The 16,462-nt window shown below is 46.2% G+C and overlaps 1 protein-coding gene across 1 annotated transcript in view; it reads left to right on the top strand.

Annotated features, from left to right (window-relative positions):
• The window catches only part of NEO1 (neogenin 1), a 174,772-nt gene that overhangs the window by 118,320 nt on the left and 39,990 nt on the right, over positions 1-16,462 (top strand). The window contains exons 8-10 of the mRNA XM_059482445.1: positions 9,457-9,676; positions 14,739-14,893; positions 15,562-15,710. Coding sequence (XP_059338428.1) covers positions 9,457-9,676; positions 14,739-14,893; positions 15,562-15,710 — 524 coding nt within the window. The remainder of the gene's footprint in view (positions 1-9,456; positions 9,677-14,738; positions 14,894-15,561; positions 15,711-16,462) is intronic.

The raw sequence follows: 16,462 nt of genomic DNA, 5'->3' as shown, positions 1-16,462 counted from the left end.
CTTGAAGAAATTCCATGTCATGTTGGAAAAGGAGTGATAGGTAAGGGATGTTGAGAGCAAGGGCCTGGAGGAGCAAAACCCTTCAGTTTTTTATGAAAAATACACATTAATAGCAGTTTGCTGTCCTCCACCTGTATTATTCCATATTTATTGTCCCACTGCAGGAGTGCACTGAGGTAGGATGTGTATGGAAGGCTCTGAGTCCATTTTATCACTTCTGGCTAATCCTGAATTCCTGAGAGAGTTTCTCAGTCTCATAAAAACCTCTTGGCCACCAGAAAGGCTGAAATCAGCACTGAAATCCACCCCTTCCAGTTATGTTTATCCTCATATTTTATATATTCCTGGCAGCTTGGCTGGCTGATGTCATGTCAGGAGTGATTTTCCTGGGAACAAAGCAGTGCTGGTGGCTCCTCTGGCTCCTGCCAGAGAGGAAAATACAAATAATCAGGAGTGGATCACGAGGGCTGTTGTTTTTAGTGGCTTTGCTTTTTCCATGCCTGGATGAGTGGAAGGGCAGGATTAGCTGCAGTTTGATATTCATCATGACTACCAAAGGCATTTCCTCTGCCTTTATTCCTCACATCCAGGGCTCTGAGGATTGACACAAACACCCTTAATTTGTAATTGATCCTAGGCTGGTGTTGGAAAGGGAAAGATCAGATTTTGTCAGTCTCACACCAGCGGGGAGAACAAACACATGGGCTTGGTCTTAATTGGTTGCTTATATTTCAGAGTTGCTAAATGATACAGGAATAGCAGAGACAGCACAATGCCATTTGGACAGAAGGGCCAGGATTGGTTTTCACTGGCTGAGTGGGTAACAGGACTCATGCTGATGGAGATCTGGAGATGGGAGATGTCTGGTCCTTATTGACAGGATAACCTGCATGGGCTCATGGGGTTTATTCCCTAAGGAAATGCCATAAATCCAGCACAGAAATGTAATTTTTAATAATGTGTGTTCTGTATTGAAGGCAGCTGTAAAATGTCACTGTTCTCACTGGGATAGAACAGCCTGGAGTGGGGGATTCTTTTTCCTGGTTGTTTCCCCTCTCTTCTCCCCCAAAGAAACTCATAATTGTGGATCCAGAGTTCTTAAAGGACAGGGGGATTCTGTGTGGGTTTCCTGGTCACACATCAAGCCTGGAGGTGTTGCAGGAAAAGAAAGAGGGAGAAAAGTCATGCCTGGATCCAGTCACAGCTGAGTGGGGATGGACATTCCTTGGCCCTCCTTCAGCACCAATTTACATGTATAAACTGCTTTCAAAACTATTTTCTTGGGCATTTTTAACAGTGGTCAGTGTCAGTCCACATTTAAATGTTGCATCTCTTGCTGTAAACCATCATGTATTTCTGGGGAATAACCTTCCATCCTTGTGTGCTGCAAAGTGCACCCCAAATTCCCAAACCTCTGTGCTGGGAAAAGCAGTTTATTCTGAAAATACTCACAGGGTTCCCTTTTTCTGTTAGAATTAGAAATATGAGGAAGCAAGTGAACAATACAGGTTTAAAATGAAAGAGAAGAAGTCTTAATTAAGAGTTTATAAGATTCCCAAATATCTTAATATTCCTCTAGTTCTATAAAGATGGGTGGGTGAGAGGTGGGCAGCAAGGATCTGTGGCCTTAAGCAGAGAAATCCAGTGAAAATTAATAAAATATCCAGTACCACACCTAACAGTGCTGCTCTGTGGGTGGTTATAGACTAAAAGAGGAAAGGAGGGTTTGAGGGGATCTTCTTTCTCTTAAAAAATATTAATTGTGTAGATATAAACCTAAATGGAAGGAAGACAGAGTGTGGTAGATATGTGTAAGAAACTAGTTAAATAAGCCATTAATAATTAAGTAAGTTTTTAAAAGAGCTTGGAGAAATAAGGACAATTTTGACAGCAAGCAGCTTGTTCAGCCTCATCTGCTGCAGCTCCAGTTTGGCTGAGCTGGTGCTGCCAAGTTGTTCCAAGTGGCAGCAGCTCCCAAACAGAAGGAGGAGATGTCCCACTTGCAAGGTGGTTTTTGGAGAGAAGCAGCCATGGAGTGTTGGGACTGCACGGGGAGCCCTGTGGCATGCAGGAGTGATGCACCTGACTCCATGGTCTCAGGTTCTGCTGCTCACAGTGACCCTGAGATGTGTCACAAAGTCTTTTCCCAGCCTGGCAGTTGAAGAAGGAGTCAGAGCTCTTCAGTTCTCATTCTCAAGGTTGTTCATTGTTTCTTATCTATGAAACTCTTTCTCTGGCCTGCTGAGGTCCATTCAGCAGGTCAGACAGAGGCACACTGGCCACCCTCAGAGGCAGTGTTATCTCTTTATACTAAAAACTACATGTACATTATTTACCATAACTTCCCAATACCTGTCACCTATGTTAGACACTGAGCTTCTACTCTAAACCAATCCAAAAGTGCCAACATCACAGCAGAAGATGGAGGCCAAGAAGAAGAAGGACAAAAGCTGGACACACCCAGTTCCCTCCATCTTGCCCCCTGAGCTCCCACTCTAAAAACTTCAAAAATCTATTTTTCACCCTGTGATAAATTCACTATCATTCTACTTAAACTTCCATGGCTTGTAATTCTTCATATAAGGTTGGTAATTGTTTTTTCCAAGGGCTAAATCAAAGGCACAGGGTCTTGGGTTCTGTGCCAAGGACTTTGAGCCACCTGGGCAGGGGCTTGAGCCATCCAGGACAGCCAGAGGGATGTCCTGGGTTCCAACAGTCAGAAGGCTCATTTATTACTTTATGATACTATATTATATTAAAGAATACAGAAAGGATACTTACAGAATGCTAAAAAGATAAAATGAAAACTCCTGACTATTTCCAGAGTCCTGACACAGCTTGGCCCCGATTGGCCAAAGAGTGAAAACAACTCCCAGCAGAATCCAATGGAAAAATCACCTGTGGGTGAACAATCTCCAAACACATTCCATGAGCACATGAGAGAAGGGAAGGGCAGGGCCCAAGGGCACCAGAGGAGTTTTTGGTAGGACCCAGGGGAACTTTAGAGGCATCCTGAGCTCTTCAGGTGTGCCAGTGGCAGTGCAGAGCTGAATCCTTTGCACAGGACACGGGGATTTGTTTGTCACTGCTTCTCAAGGGCTGTGCTTGAACAGAGCTCAGTTATTTGAGAATAAAGTCACAGCTCTGCTGCCATTATTAAAGTCAGATTGCAGAACACTCTTGCAGGCTCTGCTGCTCTCAAGAGATTTAATTCTTCAGAGGAGTTCAATTGATGAATATTCACAGTAAGAGCAAACCTTGGCCAGGGTTTTTTGGGGACACTTCCAAGCAGTTTTTTTGCCTCAGGTTCTATGTGTGTGTTTTGTTTGGGGTTTTTGATTCTTTTTCTTAAGGAGTAGCTGTTTAAAAATATTAATTCTTTAAATTAATTTGAATTTGAAGGCCATACCCATCATTTTACAATATATGTTATGCTTTGAATTTCTTTCCAATGACGAAACATGTTTCAAAGCAGTTTTGCAGTCCGTGGGGACAGGTGAGGTGTGTTTGGCTTGTTTCCCTTTTTTTAATAACCTGAGTCTCATGACTGCAATCCCTGCAGGGTTTTTTCCCTTTCCATCCTCCCCTGGAGCTGTGGGCTGTGGCTGGAGCCAGGGGGTTCCTGCTGCCCTTCCTGGAATGCGTCACTGGGGCTGTCACGCCTCTTTAAGGACTGTTTTATGAGACAGGAAAAAATCAAATTGTTTCCTCTACACCAAAGCATTTTATGCTGAAAGGGGAATGGGAGGAGGGCTCGTTATCAGGAGGGGTTTTATGACTTCCTTTAAAACACAGGCTCTCAGTCAGAATGTGTTTATCACTATTTTTATATATCCCAGTTTATTGAGCACCCAGCAGTGCTCGTTCACAATGTGAAACAGAACCAAATAAATGCCTAAAAATCAGAATCACTGAGTGGCAGTTAGACACTTGCTTGTTCTCAATTTTGGGGAATTTTTTGCACTCAATTTGTGCATTGAGTGAAGAGTAAATAACAGCTCTCACTCCCAGTGGTGATGTAAATTAATCTAAGGCAATTAAAAATTTAAAATAAGGCATTTTGTCTGCTCTGAGCTAAACGTGTCAGCATAGAGGAATAAATAAGGAAGAATCTCCATTTCACTTATGAGTAAAATGAGAATATTGGTAGGAGAGGGTCTGTTCCTCAGGGTGAGGGTTGAATTTGGGTTTTTAAGTGTGAGAGGGACAAAATTTATTTTAAGTGTTGAGTGGAGTTCTTGCCCTCAGACCTCTCCTTTGAGGTGATGCAGGGAAATGCTTGTGTGGGTTCAGCTCCTGAGCCCTTCGCTCTGTGGCTCCTGCAGGTGTAATTCCCAAAGGAATTAACCTCAGATTACACCAATTCCCAAAGGATGCTTTGGTTCCTGTGGTTTCTGCAGGTGTAATTCCCAAAGGAATCACACTGAGATTACACCAATTCCCAAAGGATGCTTTGGTTCCTGTGGTTCCTGCAGGTGTAATTCCCAAAGGAATCACACTCAGATCACCCCAATTCCCAAAGGATGCTCAGTGGCTCTGTGTCCAGCTGTGCTTCCCTCAAGGTGTTGGTTCCAACACTGTCCTGTTTGACTTTCTTACACATTTCAAAAATCACCCATTCCAAATTCCATACATCTCCAGATTTCCAAGATTTGAGTCCACAAAGTTCTGCAGTTTAAATTAGCTCATGAGGAATAATTAAGTCTACAAAATCCTAAATTGGAGGGTGTTTTCTGTTAAGCAGAAATGGGTCCGTGACGTACACCAGGGGGTGATGGTGGCTGTCTTTGGAAATCCAGGATATTCAGAACTGACTTTCCACCCTCTTCTCTCCGCTTCTGTTCAATCTCTGTTCCTCTGTTCCAGCTTTGCACTAAAGCATTAGTTTGTGGAGGGAATCCCAGGGATTTCTTTAAATTATTTTTCCCAAGGGAAGAAGTTAATTCAATTATTACTGATCTGGTGAGACCAACTTCAGCACTTTGGCTGTTTGTCTGAAATTTCTTGGGCCAGGTAACTTGGCTTTGTTTGAAGGTGGTATCACTCAGGGAACAGCAATAACCAGGTGATCCCTTCTGGTGGAAATGTTTGTTTTAAGCATTTGAACAAGGACAACAATTGGATACAAGCAAAAACGTGGACAAAAAGAGAAAGCAAAATTTTGAAGGGTGTTGTGTGGTGTGAACTTACTAATTTTGTTATTTCATGTTTATTATTGCACTGCAGCCAAGTGCTGCTTTTATTTTTAAATAGGATAAGCATATTGAAATCAGTGGGATTTGACTGTGACTGCAAAATCACAGCTGCTTAATCCTGATCTGAGCTGAATCCTTCCATGGAGACACCATGAACCAAAGTTCAGATTCAGGGGAACAGTGCAATATGTAAAAGAAAAAGTTTGAAAGTCTTTATTACATTTCTGGAACCAGTTAAATAGATTTATGGGAAAATATTATTTATTGAGCACACAGTTCTATATGAATACCTCAAGTCAAAATTAAACATTTGGTGCCTCTTAGGAATTTTTTTTTCTTAGGGAATACAGTTAAAATATTGGAGGTGTTGAGATCTGAATGTCCTAGGTAATGTTTTTTTTCCAAAAGATTTGTTGGCAAAATAGTTATTTGCTATTTTTAGTTGTAGTAGATCTTTGTTGCTAAAATCATGTTTCAAATCTCTAAAATCCACCCTGAAGTCCTTCCAAAGAGAACTTTCTCTTCTCCTCCTCCAGGTATGAACTGATGTCCCTGTTCCTTATTTTCAGAAAATATCATGGTAACTCAGGTGGTGGCACTGCCAGGTGGGCACCCAGGGGACTGGAGTGTCCCCAGAGTTCAGATAAGGCTGGAGCAGATAACATTGCTGTCCCCCCTTTGTGTGGAGCTGATGGTATCACTGGAATGTTGTTGTCAAACAGGAGGAAGCCTGGATATGCCAGCAGGGGGAAGGCAGGAAAAAGGAAATCTGAACACAGCATGGAAAGTATTTCCAGTGATTTCATAACAGCCAGAGGGTTCAGTGAGTGGTTTTCAGGTGTGGCTGGGTTGTTTAGAAAAGATCTCCTGGGTGGTGGCCCTGGACCAGCTCTCTGGGCAGGCTCCCTCTCTTTGTTACCCATGGTTTTCCTGCAAGATGAAAATGTGGGGTCACACCCACCCCATGGACGCCTTCACCTCTTGGGTGTCACCAGCCCAGTGCTGGGGCAGTTCCAGCCTTGTTACTGATTGATTGCAGTCCAAATCCTTGTGGCTGTTTGCACACCCTGTGAAGTATTTTGATAAAATAGTTGTAGAGTTTGATATCTGCTCAGAAGGAGCCCTGGGAAGGGCTTGAGGATCAGCAGCTGAATCCTCACCCTGCATCCCTGGGATTCCTCTGGGGCTGCCTTGGCTGGCACTGTTGGTGTCACCTGAGCAGCACAAACACATTCCTGTGCATTCCTTGGAATGCTGGGGGATGTGGGGAAAACCATTTCCATGGGGAAATAATTTCTAGGACAAAGTTTTAAAATTCTGCTTCTGTTGTGGCTGGGAATTATGGCCAGGATGCAGAGGTGGAACTCTGCTGCCTGGAGTTGTGTTCCAGGAGTTCCAGCATCCTTCTGGTTCCAGTTCCTCCCCAGCAGCAGATAAATTGTGGTGCAAGGCACCAGACACTTGCTGAATGTGCTTTTAAAAAATGAGATCCATGAAAGCTGTGCAGGAATAACTGCAGAGAACAGCCCAGAGCTGGAGAGAAGAGATTTAGAAGAGATTTGAATTGCTTCTTCCATAGTGCTGAAAGCTGGAAAGGACAAAGCCATTTCCTGATTGGTGTTGGAGCTAATTGGGGTGTAATTACACATTAACAGAGCTCTGAGTGCTGAGCTGTGCTCGCCCAGCTGGGGATGAAGCCTCTGTAACAGCACTTGAGGCATTTGTAGGAAACACGGGGAAAAAAGGAAGGAAATCCCTGAATCTTTGGGGTATTTCCTTCAGCTCCTGGCCGCCCCAGGAGTGTTGAAGTGCAGAGTTTGGGGAGTTCTGGGCCCTGCTCACCTCCCCTGGGGGGTTTCAGGTCCTTGCTGCTCTCTCTGGGTCTCAGCTGATTTTTCAGGCATCATGAGGGTTTTGTTGTCTGGAAATGCTCTCCTGTGATGCTGTGGGGAGGAACATTCCTGCTCTGAGCCCTGCACAAGGCTGGAACTGGGTGTGTGTTCTCTGGGAAATCCTGGCAGCTCTCCCAGAGCCCTCAGCTCTCTGTGTGCACGTTACTGCACAAAAGATGGATCCATTTCATGAGCTGGGAAGAAAAACACACAAATGTGCGGGGATGGGGTTTAGATGAAGCAGATGAATTTAAAGAATATTCCACTTCAACTCAGCTGAAGGAATTTTAATGATAGTTGAGGGGTGGATTTTGCATCAAATTTGAAGAGATCACATGACAAACAGGTGAGGGAAACCCAAGTATGAGTGATTGGAGATTGAAGTGGATTGGGAATCAGGCAGGACAGTGGGAAAGGTGCTGAAAGCAATGGGCACCAGGCAGTTCCAGCCCTTGTTCACACTGAGGAAGGAATTTTCCAGGTGCAGTGAGAAGGTCTCCAGTCCATGGGAGCTGATGACAAAGGCTGGGCTTTAAATACAGGGAAAGCCTGGTGTGATACTGGATGAACCCTGGAATGTCACTGAGGAGCAGGGAGATGCTGTGGGAAGATCCCCTGACCCCATTCAGGGCTCTTCTGAGTGATCTGGGGAATGGGGCCCTGCTGAGGCCAGAGGAGCTGAAAGTGCTGCATTCCTGCAAGAAATCCAATGATGGGACATAAAAAAGGGGGGGTTAGATAAAAATAGATTTTGCAATGAATGTGAAATTAATGGTGTCGTGTATTGATCAGGAGGGGCTGCTGGAGAGCACTTAATTGGGATCTTTAGCTATTAAAGTGTGGAAGGGATAATTAAGGAGGTACCCTGGAGTATGTGTCTCTGTGATGTGTATTTGGATAATCAAAATGGTCCTGGCTCTGGGAATGTCTCCAGTTCTGCCCACAGGCTGGTGTTACATTGTACAAATCTGATAAAACCCATGGCTGCTTCTTAGGTCTGTGTCAGGACCTGCCCAGGAAACAGAACAGGAAAAATGAGAGTTCTGCCAATTGAAGAGTTCACCCAAGCTGATGCTTGGATTGACAAGGGGCTTTGACAATTTAAAATCAGACTCCTCAGTGTTTTTCCCTGAAGGTTTGGTCATTCAGACAACATTTTCTCCTTTAGTCAGCTTTTCTGGGAGGTTTTCTCATTGTGTATCACAACACAAATCCACATGTTCTGGTGGAGATGCTGCAGCTCAACAAGCTTTCTAGTCCTGAATTTCTTTCTGGGGAAAAGCAGAGCAATTTTAGTTAGTTTCTATAATTAATGAAAAAATAAATGTATTTGGCAGCATGGATTCCCATGTGGAAAATGTCATCAGGTGGCTTAAGCTTGGTAAATAGTTCAGAATGCAGAAAAATTCCATGTATCCTGAGCTTTGGGGGTTTGTTACTAATTGTGCTGCTTGGAATACTCAGTGGTAATTGGGGTCCAGCTGCTCAGAATCTCACTGTTGCATTTACTGGCTGGATTGCTTTAATAGGATTTGGAGAGAGAGTTGCTCTTCCTATGGTTCAGCTTGTGCTGTTAAATCAGCAACCTTTTAATGCAATAATCCCTGGGTTTATCCTGCCTTGAAGTAGCAACATAGGAAGACATGACTGAGGCTAAAAGTTTGGAGAGTGTGGGTATAATCCAGAGCAGCAGTTGTTTCTGCTTGTTAGAGTCACTGTAAAATGATGAAATGGGGTGTGGGACAGAGGAAAATGGCAGGAAAACAGTGGGAAAAGGGCTTTAATTCCAGTGCCATGGGCAGCAGCAGAACCCAACCAGGGCAGGACTGCAGGGTTTGACTGGATGAGTTTGCACTGAAAGGGATTCTGTGTTTTCATCTGTCATTTTGTTTTGATTGAGAAGCATTTCAATGAATTGTGCATGTTAATGAGCTACAGTAGGAAGGGGGGTCTGGGTGTGCATTTGAGTAATACCAGAGGTTGGGTTTGCTGTCACACATGTGCTCCCAAAGCAATGACACTGTGGTTTGCTGCTGGTATCCTCTCCTGAGGTTTATTTTCCCCCCAGTTCCACCCTTCCCTCCCCTGCCACTTCCATTACAGTGGAGATTTGGTCTGCTTGCCTGACAGTGCCGTGTCCTGTACTCCCCATTAGTGGTCAGTAGTTACCTCTGCCTGCATGTCAGCCTTCAGTTTAATGGCCTTTTTTGTGTGTTCATTTTCTTCTGTTTCCCATCGTGGTTTTGTTTATTTCTTTTACGTTTTTTTTTCTTCTGTTCTCTTTTTTTTCTCTTTTTTTTTTTTTTTTTTTTTTTTTAAACCGTGGTGATGTTTGCCCTTCATATTCCCCAATGTTTGCACATGCCAAGATGTTGCCATCCCAACATTACCTCCCACTTCACTGACCAGTGCCACTAATGACCATCTAGCAGCAGCCCCAGCGGGACCCCTGCCCTCGGCCCCGCGGGACGTCGTGGCCACCCTGGTGTCCACCCGCTTCATCCGGCTCACGTGGCGCCCGCCCGCCTCCGACCCGCACGGGGACAACCTCACCTACTCCATCTTCTACACCAAGGAGGGCATCAACAGGTAACCAGCGCCTGGGGAGGGCTCTCTGGGCTTTGAGGTGGTGGGGGGTGGTGTTCTGCCTCCTTCCAGACCCTCCTGGAGGGAGGAGCTGCACTGGCAGGGGAGGAGTTGCACACTCCTGGGGGAGCTGCACAGGCAATGGAAGAATTGCACACTCCTGGGGGAGCTGCACAGGCAATGGAAGAATTGCACACTCCTGGGGGAGCTGCACAGGCAATGGAAGAATTGCACACTCCTGGGGGAGCTGCACAGGCAGGGGAGGAGCTGCACAGGCAATGGAAGAGTTTAATACTCCTGGAGGAGTTTCACACGCTTGAGGGAGCTGCACTGGCAGTGGAGGAGTTACACAGGCAGTGGAGGAGTTGCACACTCCTGGAGGAGTTTCACAGGCACTGGAGGAGCTGCACAGGCATTGGAGAATTTGTACAGGCAGTGGAGGAGCTGCACAGGCATTGGAATAGCTGCACACTCCTGGAGGAGTTTCACACTCCTGGGGGAGTTTCACAGGCACTGGAGGAGCTGCACGGGCATTGGAGGAGTTGCACACCCCTGGAGGAGTTGCATGTCCCTGGAGGAGCTGCACTCTCCTGGAGGAGTTGCACACACTGGAGGATTTGTACCGGTAGTGGAGGAGCTGCACAGGCAGTGGAAGAGTTGCACATCCCTGGAGGAGTTGCACTCTCCTGGAGGAGTTTCACACTCCTGGAGGAGCTGCCTAGGCAGTCTTTAAGCATGGTTGGATTGGCTGCAAACCTCCCAAGAGCTGCCACCTGCCCTCAGCAGCCTGTTGGGGACAGAGCAGCAGGAGTGTCCCAGCTCCTCAGGGAGCATAGGGACATCCCCTGGAAGCCATGCTGGGAGCCAGAGGCCCATCAGACTTCCAACCCCTGCAAATCCCCCTGACGCAGGGACAGCTGTGCTGGGTGTTGGTTAAACCCCATGGTCAGTGCTAAATGCAGTTCCCTGCTCAGAATTGCTGTGAACAGAAATCTGGGGAAAGCCACACAATCATCACTTGTGATGCATTATCCCAGTGGATGATATCAATCTACCCCTTCTCCTTCCTGATGGCATCTACTGCTCAGAATTACAGTTTCAAATTGTGATAAGTTTGAGGGGGCTGAAGTGAACATTCATTTGGAGCAATGCTTAATTAATTGCAGATTAGCTTATCAGATTTATTACTCAAGGGAAAATTATCTGTTCACTTTATTGATGAGAGTGTGAGACACAAAGTCATTTGGAACAGAAAACACTCCAGAGGAGAATTCCTGCTCTTCCTCAATCCTGTGCATCGACATCTTGTCCAGGCTCCTGGCAATTAACTGAGGCAATTTGTAACATTTTATTTGCCTCACAAATGTTGTTTTTCTGTTACTTCCTTAATTTGATGATACCCAAGGTGCTCCAGGCCAGGCTCTGGGACAGTGGGAAGTGTTCAGGAACACCCAAATCCTCTGAGGGTCTGAAATTCCAACTGCCTTGGCCTCTGCTGGCTCAGCTTCCTTCAGTGTTCAAGGGGGGAGACCCAGGACCATGGCAGTGCCCCCTCACCCCTGCCCCTTGGACTGATTTGAGGGAGGATTCTGCCCCTCTGTCCCTCAGGTGAGACCCCACCTGCAGAGCTGCCCCAGCACAGGGAGGACACAGAGCTGCTGGAGAGCCCAGAGGAGGCCATGGAGATGCTCTGAGGGTGCAGCCCCTCTGCTCTGGAGCCAGGCTGGGAGAGCTGGGGGTGCTCACCTGGACAAGAGAAGGCTCCAGGGAGAGCTCAGAGCCCCTGGCAGGGCCTGAAGGGGCTCCAGGAGAGCTGGAGAGGGACTGGGGACAAGGGATGGAGGGACAGGACACAGGGAGTGGCTTCCAGTGCCAGAGGGCAGGGATGGATGGGACACTGGGAATTAGAAATTGTTCCCTGGCAGTGCCCAAGGCCAGGCTGGATGGGGCTTGGAGCAGCCTGGGACAGTAGAAGTGTCCCTGCCATGGCAGGGGGTGGCACTGGATTCCTTTTCATTTCTAACCCAGCCTGTTCTGTGATTCCAAGAGGAGCATTGCAAAGGGAGGAGGCAGCAATGGAGGGGACACTCCTGCTTCAGGGGCTGTCCAGTGTCACCAGCTGTGATTTGTCCCACCCTGGCCTGGTGGCATCATGAGGCTCCTTTGGAGGCAGGGAGCTGGGAATGAGGGGTGGCCCCTGTCACACCCCCTGGGACCTGGGGTAATCTGATCAGATGGAAGTTCCTCAATCACACAGCTGCAGGGTTATTTCATCCCCAGGTATTTATTTACTCCACGCTCAAGGCAATTCCCCTGGAAAAGGAGTGAAAATTCCAAAGTGCTGCAGGGATCTTTAATTCTGGGGAACTTTAGATAAGCACTCAGGGAGAAGAACCCCAGACTTCAAGATTTGGACCAAAAAAAAAAAGAAATAATGGTACAATAAAAGAATAAAAATGGCACATTGCTGGTCTGAGGTAGTAAATTACACATGTGGGATGTTGAAACACTGCTGAATTCACAGCTAACTGTGGTGTGCTTCAGACACAGCAAATGGAGCTTAATTGTGTGTAATCACACTCAGAATGCCTCTGGAGCTCCCTGCCAGGCCCCACAGCTGGCACACACAATATCCACCCCCTAACAGCTCCCCAAAGACGCTTTTTTAGATATAAGTGCAGCTTTAACCTTGGCACCTCCAGCCAAATTCCTGGGGTTGCACAGGAGGCTCTCCCATGGGTGCTTGAGAGTTCCTGTGAACCTGGAGCTCCCAAAGCTCCTGAGCTGGGGATTACAGTGCAGTCATGGAGTAGCTGTGGGGATCTGCAGGGTACTGCAGTTATTCTGGGCCCATCTGCTTGGTGCTGTTATCCCAACCTGAGCACATTGGAAGCGGTGCTCCAGGCTCCCCAGGAACAGCCATAAAGGAAAGATTCACTCAGCACTTAATTAGATTAATCTCTCCCTATTTTTACCAAGCTGTTGTGAAGCCACATCCTTGGTTATTACTGAAAATTTGCAATGCTGTGACATATCTATTTATTTTTGCTAGATGTTGTCTTTCCAGTAAAATAATTTTTTTTCAAGTTTTAAATAATAACCTTGGTTTGCTGATTACCATTTTTTCTTAGATCAAATCAGGGAGTGCACTTGAGACAGAAAATGTTATATTTTGCATGTTAATGGGAGCTGGATGTTACCTCACAGCTGTGAATCCATTGGCACTTAGGCTGGGCTCCCAGATCCCATCCTTGTAGCTACAGCATGTCTAAAGGAAGCTCCATTGGAAATGTGTTTTCAAGAAAATGTTGTGCTCAAAGTGGAAAAATTAGCAATGAAAATTAATAAAAAGCTGAAATAAATGAAGCTGTTTATGCAGTGCCATTTTAGCTGAGCTTATGAAGGGGAACATTCTAGAAAAATGATGTAAATAGGTATTTAGTTACAGAGAGTGCATTGTTCCCCTCTATAGATACAGTTTAATAGTGCAGAAACCAACAGGGATTTCAGAATGCTTTCAGCCAGGTTCTGCTAAATCAGCCACACCAGTGGATGTAAAAAAAAAAAAAAAAAAAAAAAGGGAGATTTGGGATCCTATTTCCCTGATAGAAACTGAAGCAGAGTGGCTGGAAAGGGAGGAAGAGGAGCCTGGGATGGTTCTGTGTCAGAAATGCTTTAACAGGTGTCAGTGGGGCTGAGGCCAGCCTGTCCCTGCCCATCCCTGTCCCATGGGGAGCCTGGCAGCCCAGAGGGGCTGCATGGTGCTCAGAGCAGGCATTTGCTCAGTGGGAAGTTCTTGCTTGCTCCTTTTGGAGTTCTTGGCATCCCCAGGGAGCTTCTTCCCAGGGAAGGACAGATGGACAGCATTACCTGAACAGCCCTGAGCAGCTCAGCTGCAGGGCAGTGCCTTGAAATAAAGGTTTAATGATTGATCTGCTAATCTTGCCCTCAATCCCTGATAAGAGCAGCTGGAGTTTCCTGGATGGTGTTTGCCAGGGGGAATGTCCCGTTCCAGTGCCAGGGTTGGCTGCAGGTCACTGAGCAGCAGCAGTGCCCCTCCAGGTGCCCCACACATGACCTGTGTGCTGGGTTAGAGCTTCCAGCTCACAGCATGCTGCCCTGGCAGAGATATCCCTTCCCATGCCAAAAGTGCTCCTTCTATGGGGTCTGCTACCCTGGAGGTGCTGGAGGTGGGAATTTTCACTTCACCTCCACTCTGTGTGGAAGCAGTGTCAATGCCATGGCTGTGCCCTGGGTGTTCTGAACAAATCCAAACATCAGCAAGGAACTGAGGCAAGCCTTGAGGTAGAAGGTTATGTTAAAACAGCTCCTTTGAAAAATCCCCAAAAAGCAGCCCCACAATATTAACAGGAATGCCCTAAATCTCGCCAGACTGTGCCTGCTGCTAAAATAGTTTCAGTGCTGGCTCCCGAGCTGTAGGATAAACTGTCACTGTGAATTATCACTTGCTGTCACGGGGATAACAAAGAAACCACTCCGAGTTTGTGGGTGTCAAGTGTAATTTATTCTGTTCCTTCAGTGCATTTGTGCAAGGGGAAGTTGCAGAATTGGGAGCAGTTTGTCAGCAGCACTTGTGGCACACGCTCATGGTGTTGTGCAGGGAGCACAGTGCAAATCCCACACCATTTACACACTGGTTACGTTCGGATGGGACAGGAGCAGCTACTCCTCATTTACTAATCAGTGCTGGTGTCTGTGTCTGTAGGGGATACAGTATGGGTGAATGAAGGTATAGAATGTAATCTTATCCCCCAGTGAGTTGCAGCTGGACCAATTACTAAAGATTAGGAGCATGCCTGATCTTAACAGGCCACACCTGTAGCCAATAAGAACAGTGATATAAAAGAGTGGATTGATGGGATCTGGAGTCAGAGGAGTCAGTTGGCTGCTGCAGGGACCAGGAAGAGTTAGTGCTTAGAGGAGCTGCCTGTGAGAAACATTGAGGAGGTATAAAACTCTGGCAACATGGAATCCTTGCACTATAATGATAATAGAACTCTTGATATATAAGACAACACGTGCCCAACCCTTTTGTTTCCCAAAGGGAACGTGTGGAAAACACGAGTCGTGCTGGAGAGACGCAGGTGATGATCCAGAGCCTGATGCCAGAGACAGTTTATGTGTTCCGCGTGGTGGCCCAGAGCCGGCACGGCCCCGGCGAGAGCTCGGCACCGCTCAAGGTGGCAACGCAGCCCGAGGGTGAGCCAGGATGTCCCTGGGGTTTTCCTCACTTGGCATTGATACTGATTTCATTTTCTTATTCTCCCCATTCACAACCTTTCCCAGAATCTGATGCTTTTTAAAAGTTGTACTTGCAAATCACAGTTTCCAAATATTTTCTGTGTTGATGGGATTGTGAGATTTATTGTCAGCATTAAGAACTGATTAGGCATTTGGAAATTTGGTCCCACCTTCCACCCTTCAGTGCATCCATGTGGAATGTCACAATGGGAAAATCCCCCTTTTCCTGGGGTGCTGGCCAGGGTGGGCACCCCAGGCTCAGGACTAACACAGTTCCCCTTTGTGTTGCAGCTGCCCAGCTCTGCTCCCAACATCTTGCTAAATTCTCTAAACTGCTCTAACAGGAATACCTTTTGCTTTTACTTGGCATTTGTCTGAAGTTTTGTCTTTTTCAGTTAATGGTCATTAAGTGAAAAAGAGAAAACTTGAGGCAAATGCCAAGTCACTTGTGAGGGTCATTCTAGACAAAAGGGAGCACGAGCTCCTGTGGGAATTTGGTCCCACCCTGCAGTGGATCCATGTGGAATGTCACAGTGGGAAAATCCCCCTTTTCCTGGGGTGCTGGCCAGGGTGGGCAGCCCAAGCTCAGGACTAACAGAGTTCCCCTTTTTCCCTTGGTGTTGCAGTCCAGCTGCCCGGCCCCGCTCCCAACATCCGCGCCTTCTCCAGCTCCCCCACCAGCGTCACTGTCACCTGGGAGACGCCGCTCTCGGGCAACGGGGACATCCAGAACTACAAACTCTACTACATGGAGAAGGGACAGCACACAGAGCAGGTACAGGGCCTGCTGCACCCACTCAGGCTGCCCTCAGGGGCTGCACACACCCTGGGGAGGGGCTGCTTTTCTGACAGATTGAATGCCTCAGACGTGGGAATACCTAAAATCAGAATTTCAGTGTGAAATGTTTGTGTCTGGGCTGGGAATGAAACCCATTTTATTGGTGATGTCCTGATTTGATTTGTCAACATCAAATATCTTTTGGGAATTCCATCATATCATGAGAGGAGAGGGCAGAGAGCAGCCATGTCATTATTGAGCTGTTCTGGTGCAGATGATATTAAAGATGTTTGCACAGTTATGGGTTGGGTTTTAGCTGTTCAGGCTAAATACTGATTTTGGCATGATCCCTAATCCAAACTTTTTTGAATTACTGGAGCCAGTGATTGATATTTTGATATTGCAGAGCATCCAATTAATTTAATTTTCTTAGTATTCCACTGAAGCATTCGGTGTGTTCTGTAAAAGTATGGGCTGCCACCTGAGAATAATGAGGATTAATCCCAGCCACATTCCCATCTGATTGCATATCAGTATCATTCCAGCTTTAAAATGCAAAGGGAAGAATATTTTTCTCAGCTTTAAATTTTTTTTTACATCAGTTTTTTAATAGGGCTGTTGCCCTTTTTAAGTCTGCATCCCTCTATATCTATTATATGTATCAATATCTCTATATATATGGATATATCACTAATATAGTGATAATATTATTGTGATATTATTATATATTATTATGTTATATATTATTA

This window comes from Ammospiza nelsoni, chromosome 14, assembly GCF_027579445.1.
Source record: "Ammospiza nelsoni isolate bAmmNel1 chromosome 14, bAmmNel1.pri, whole genome shotgun sequence".
Classification (NCBI taxonomy): Eukaryota; Metazoa; Chordata; class Aves; order Passeriformes; family Passerellidae; genus Ammospiza; species Ammospiza nelsoni.
The sequence above is the reverse complement of the archived record's forward strand: the minus strand, read 5'-3'. Positions and strand labels throughout refer to the sequence as shown.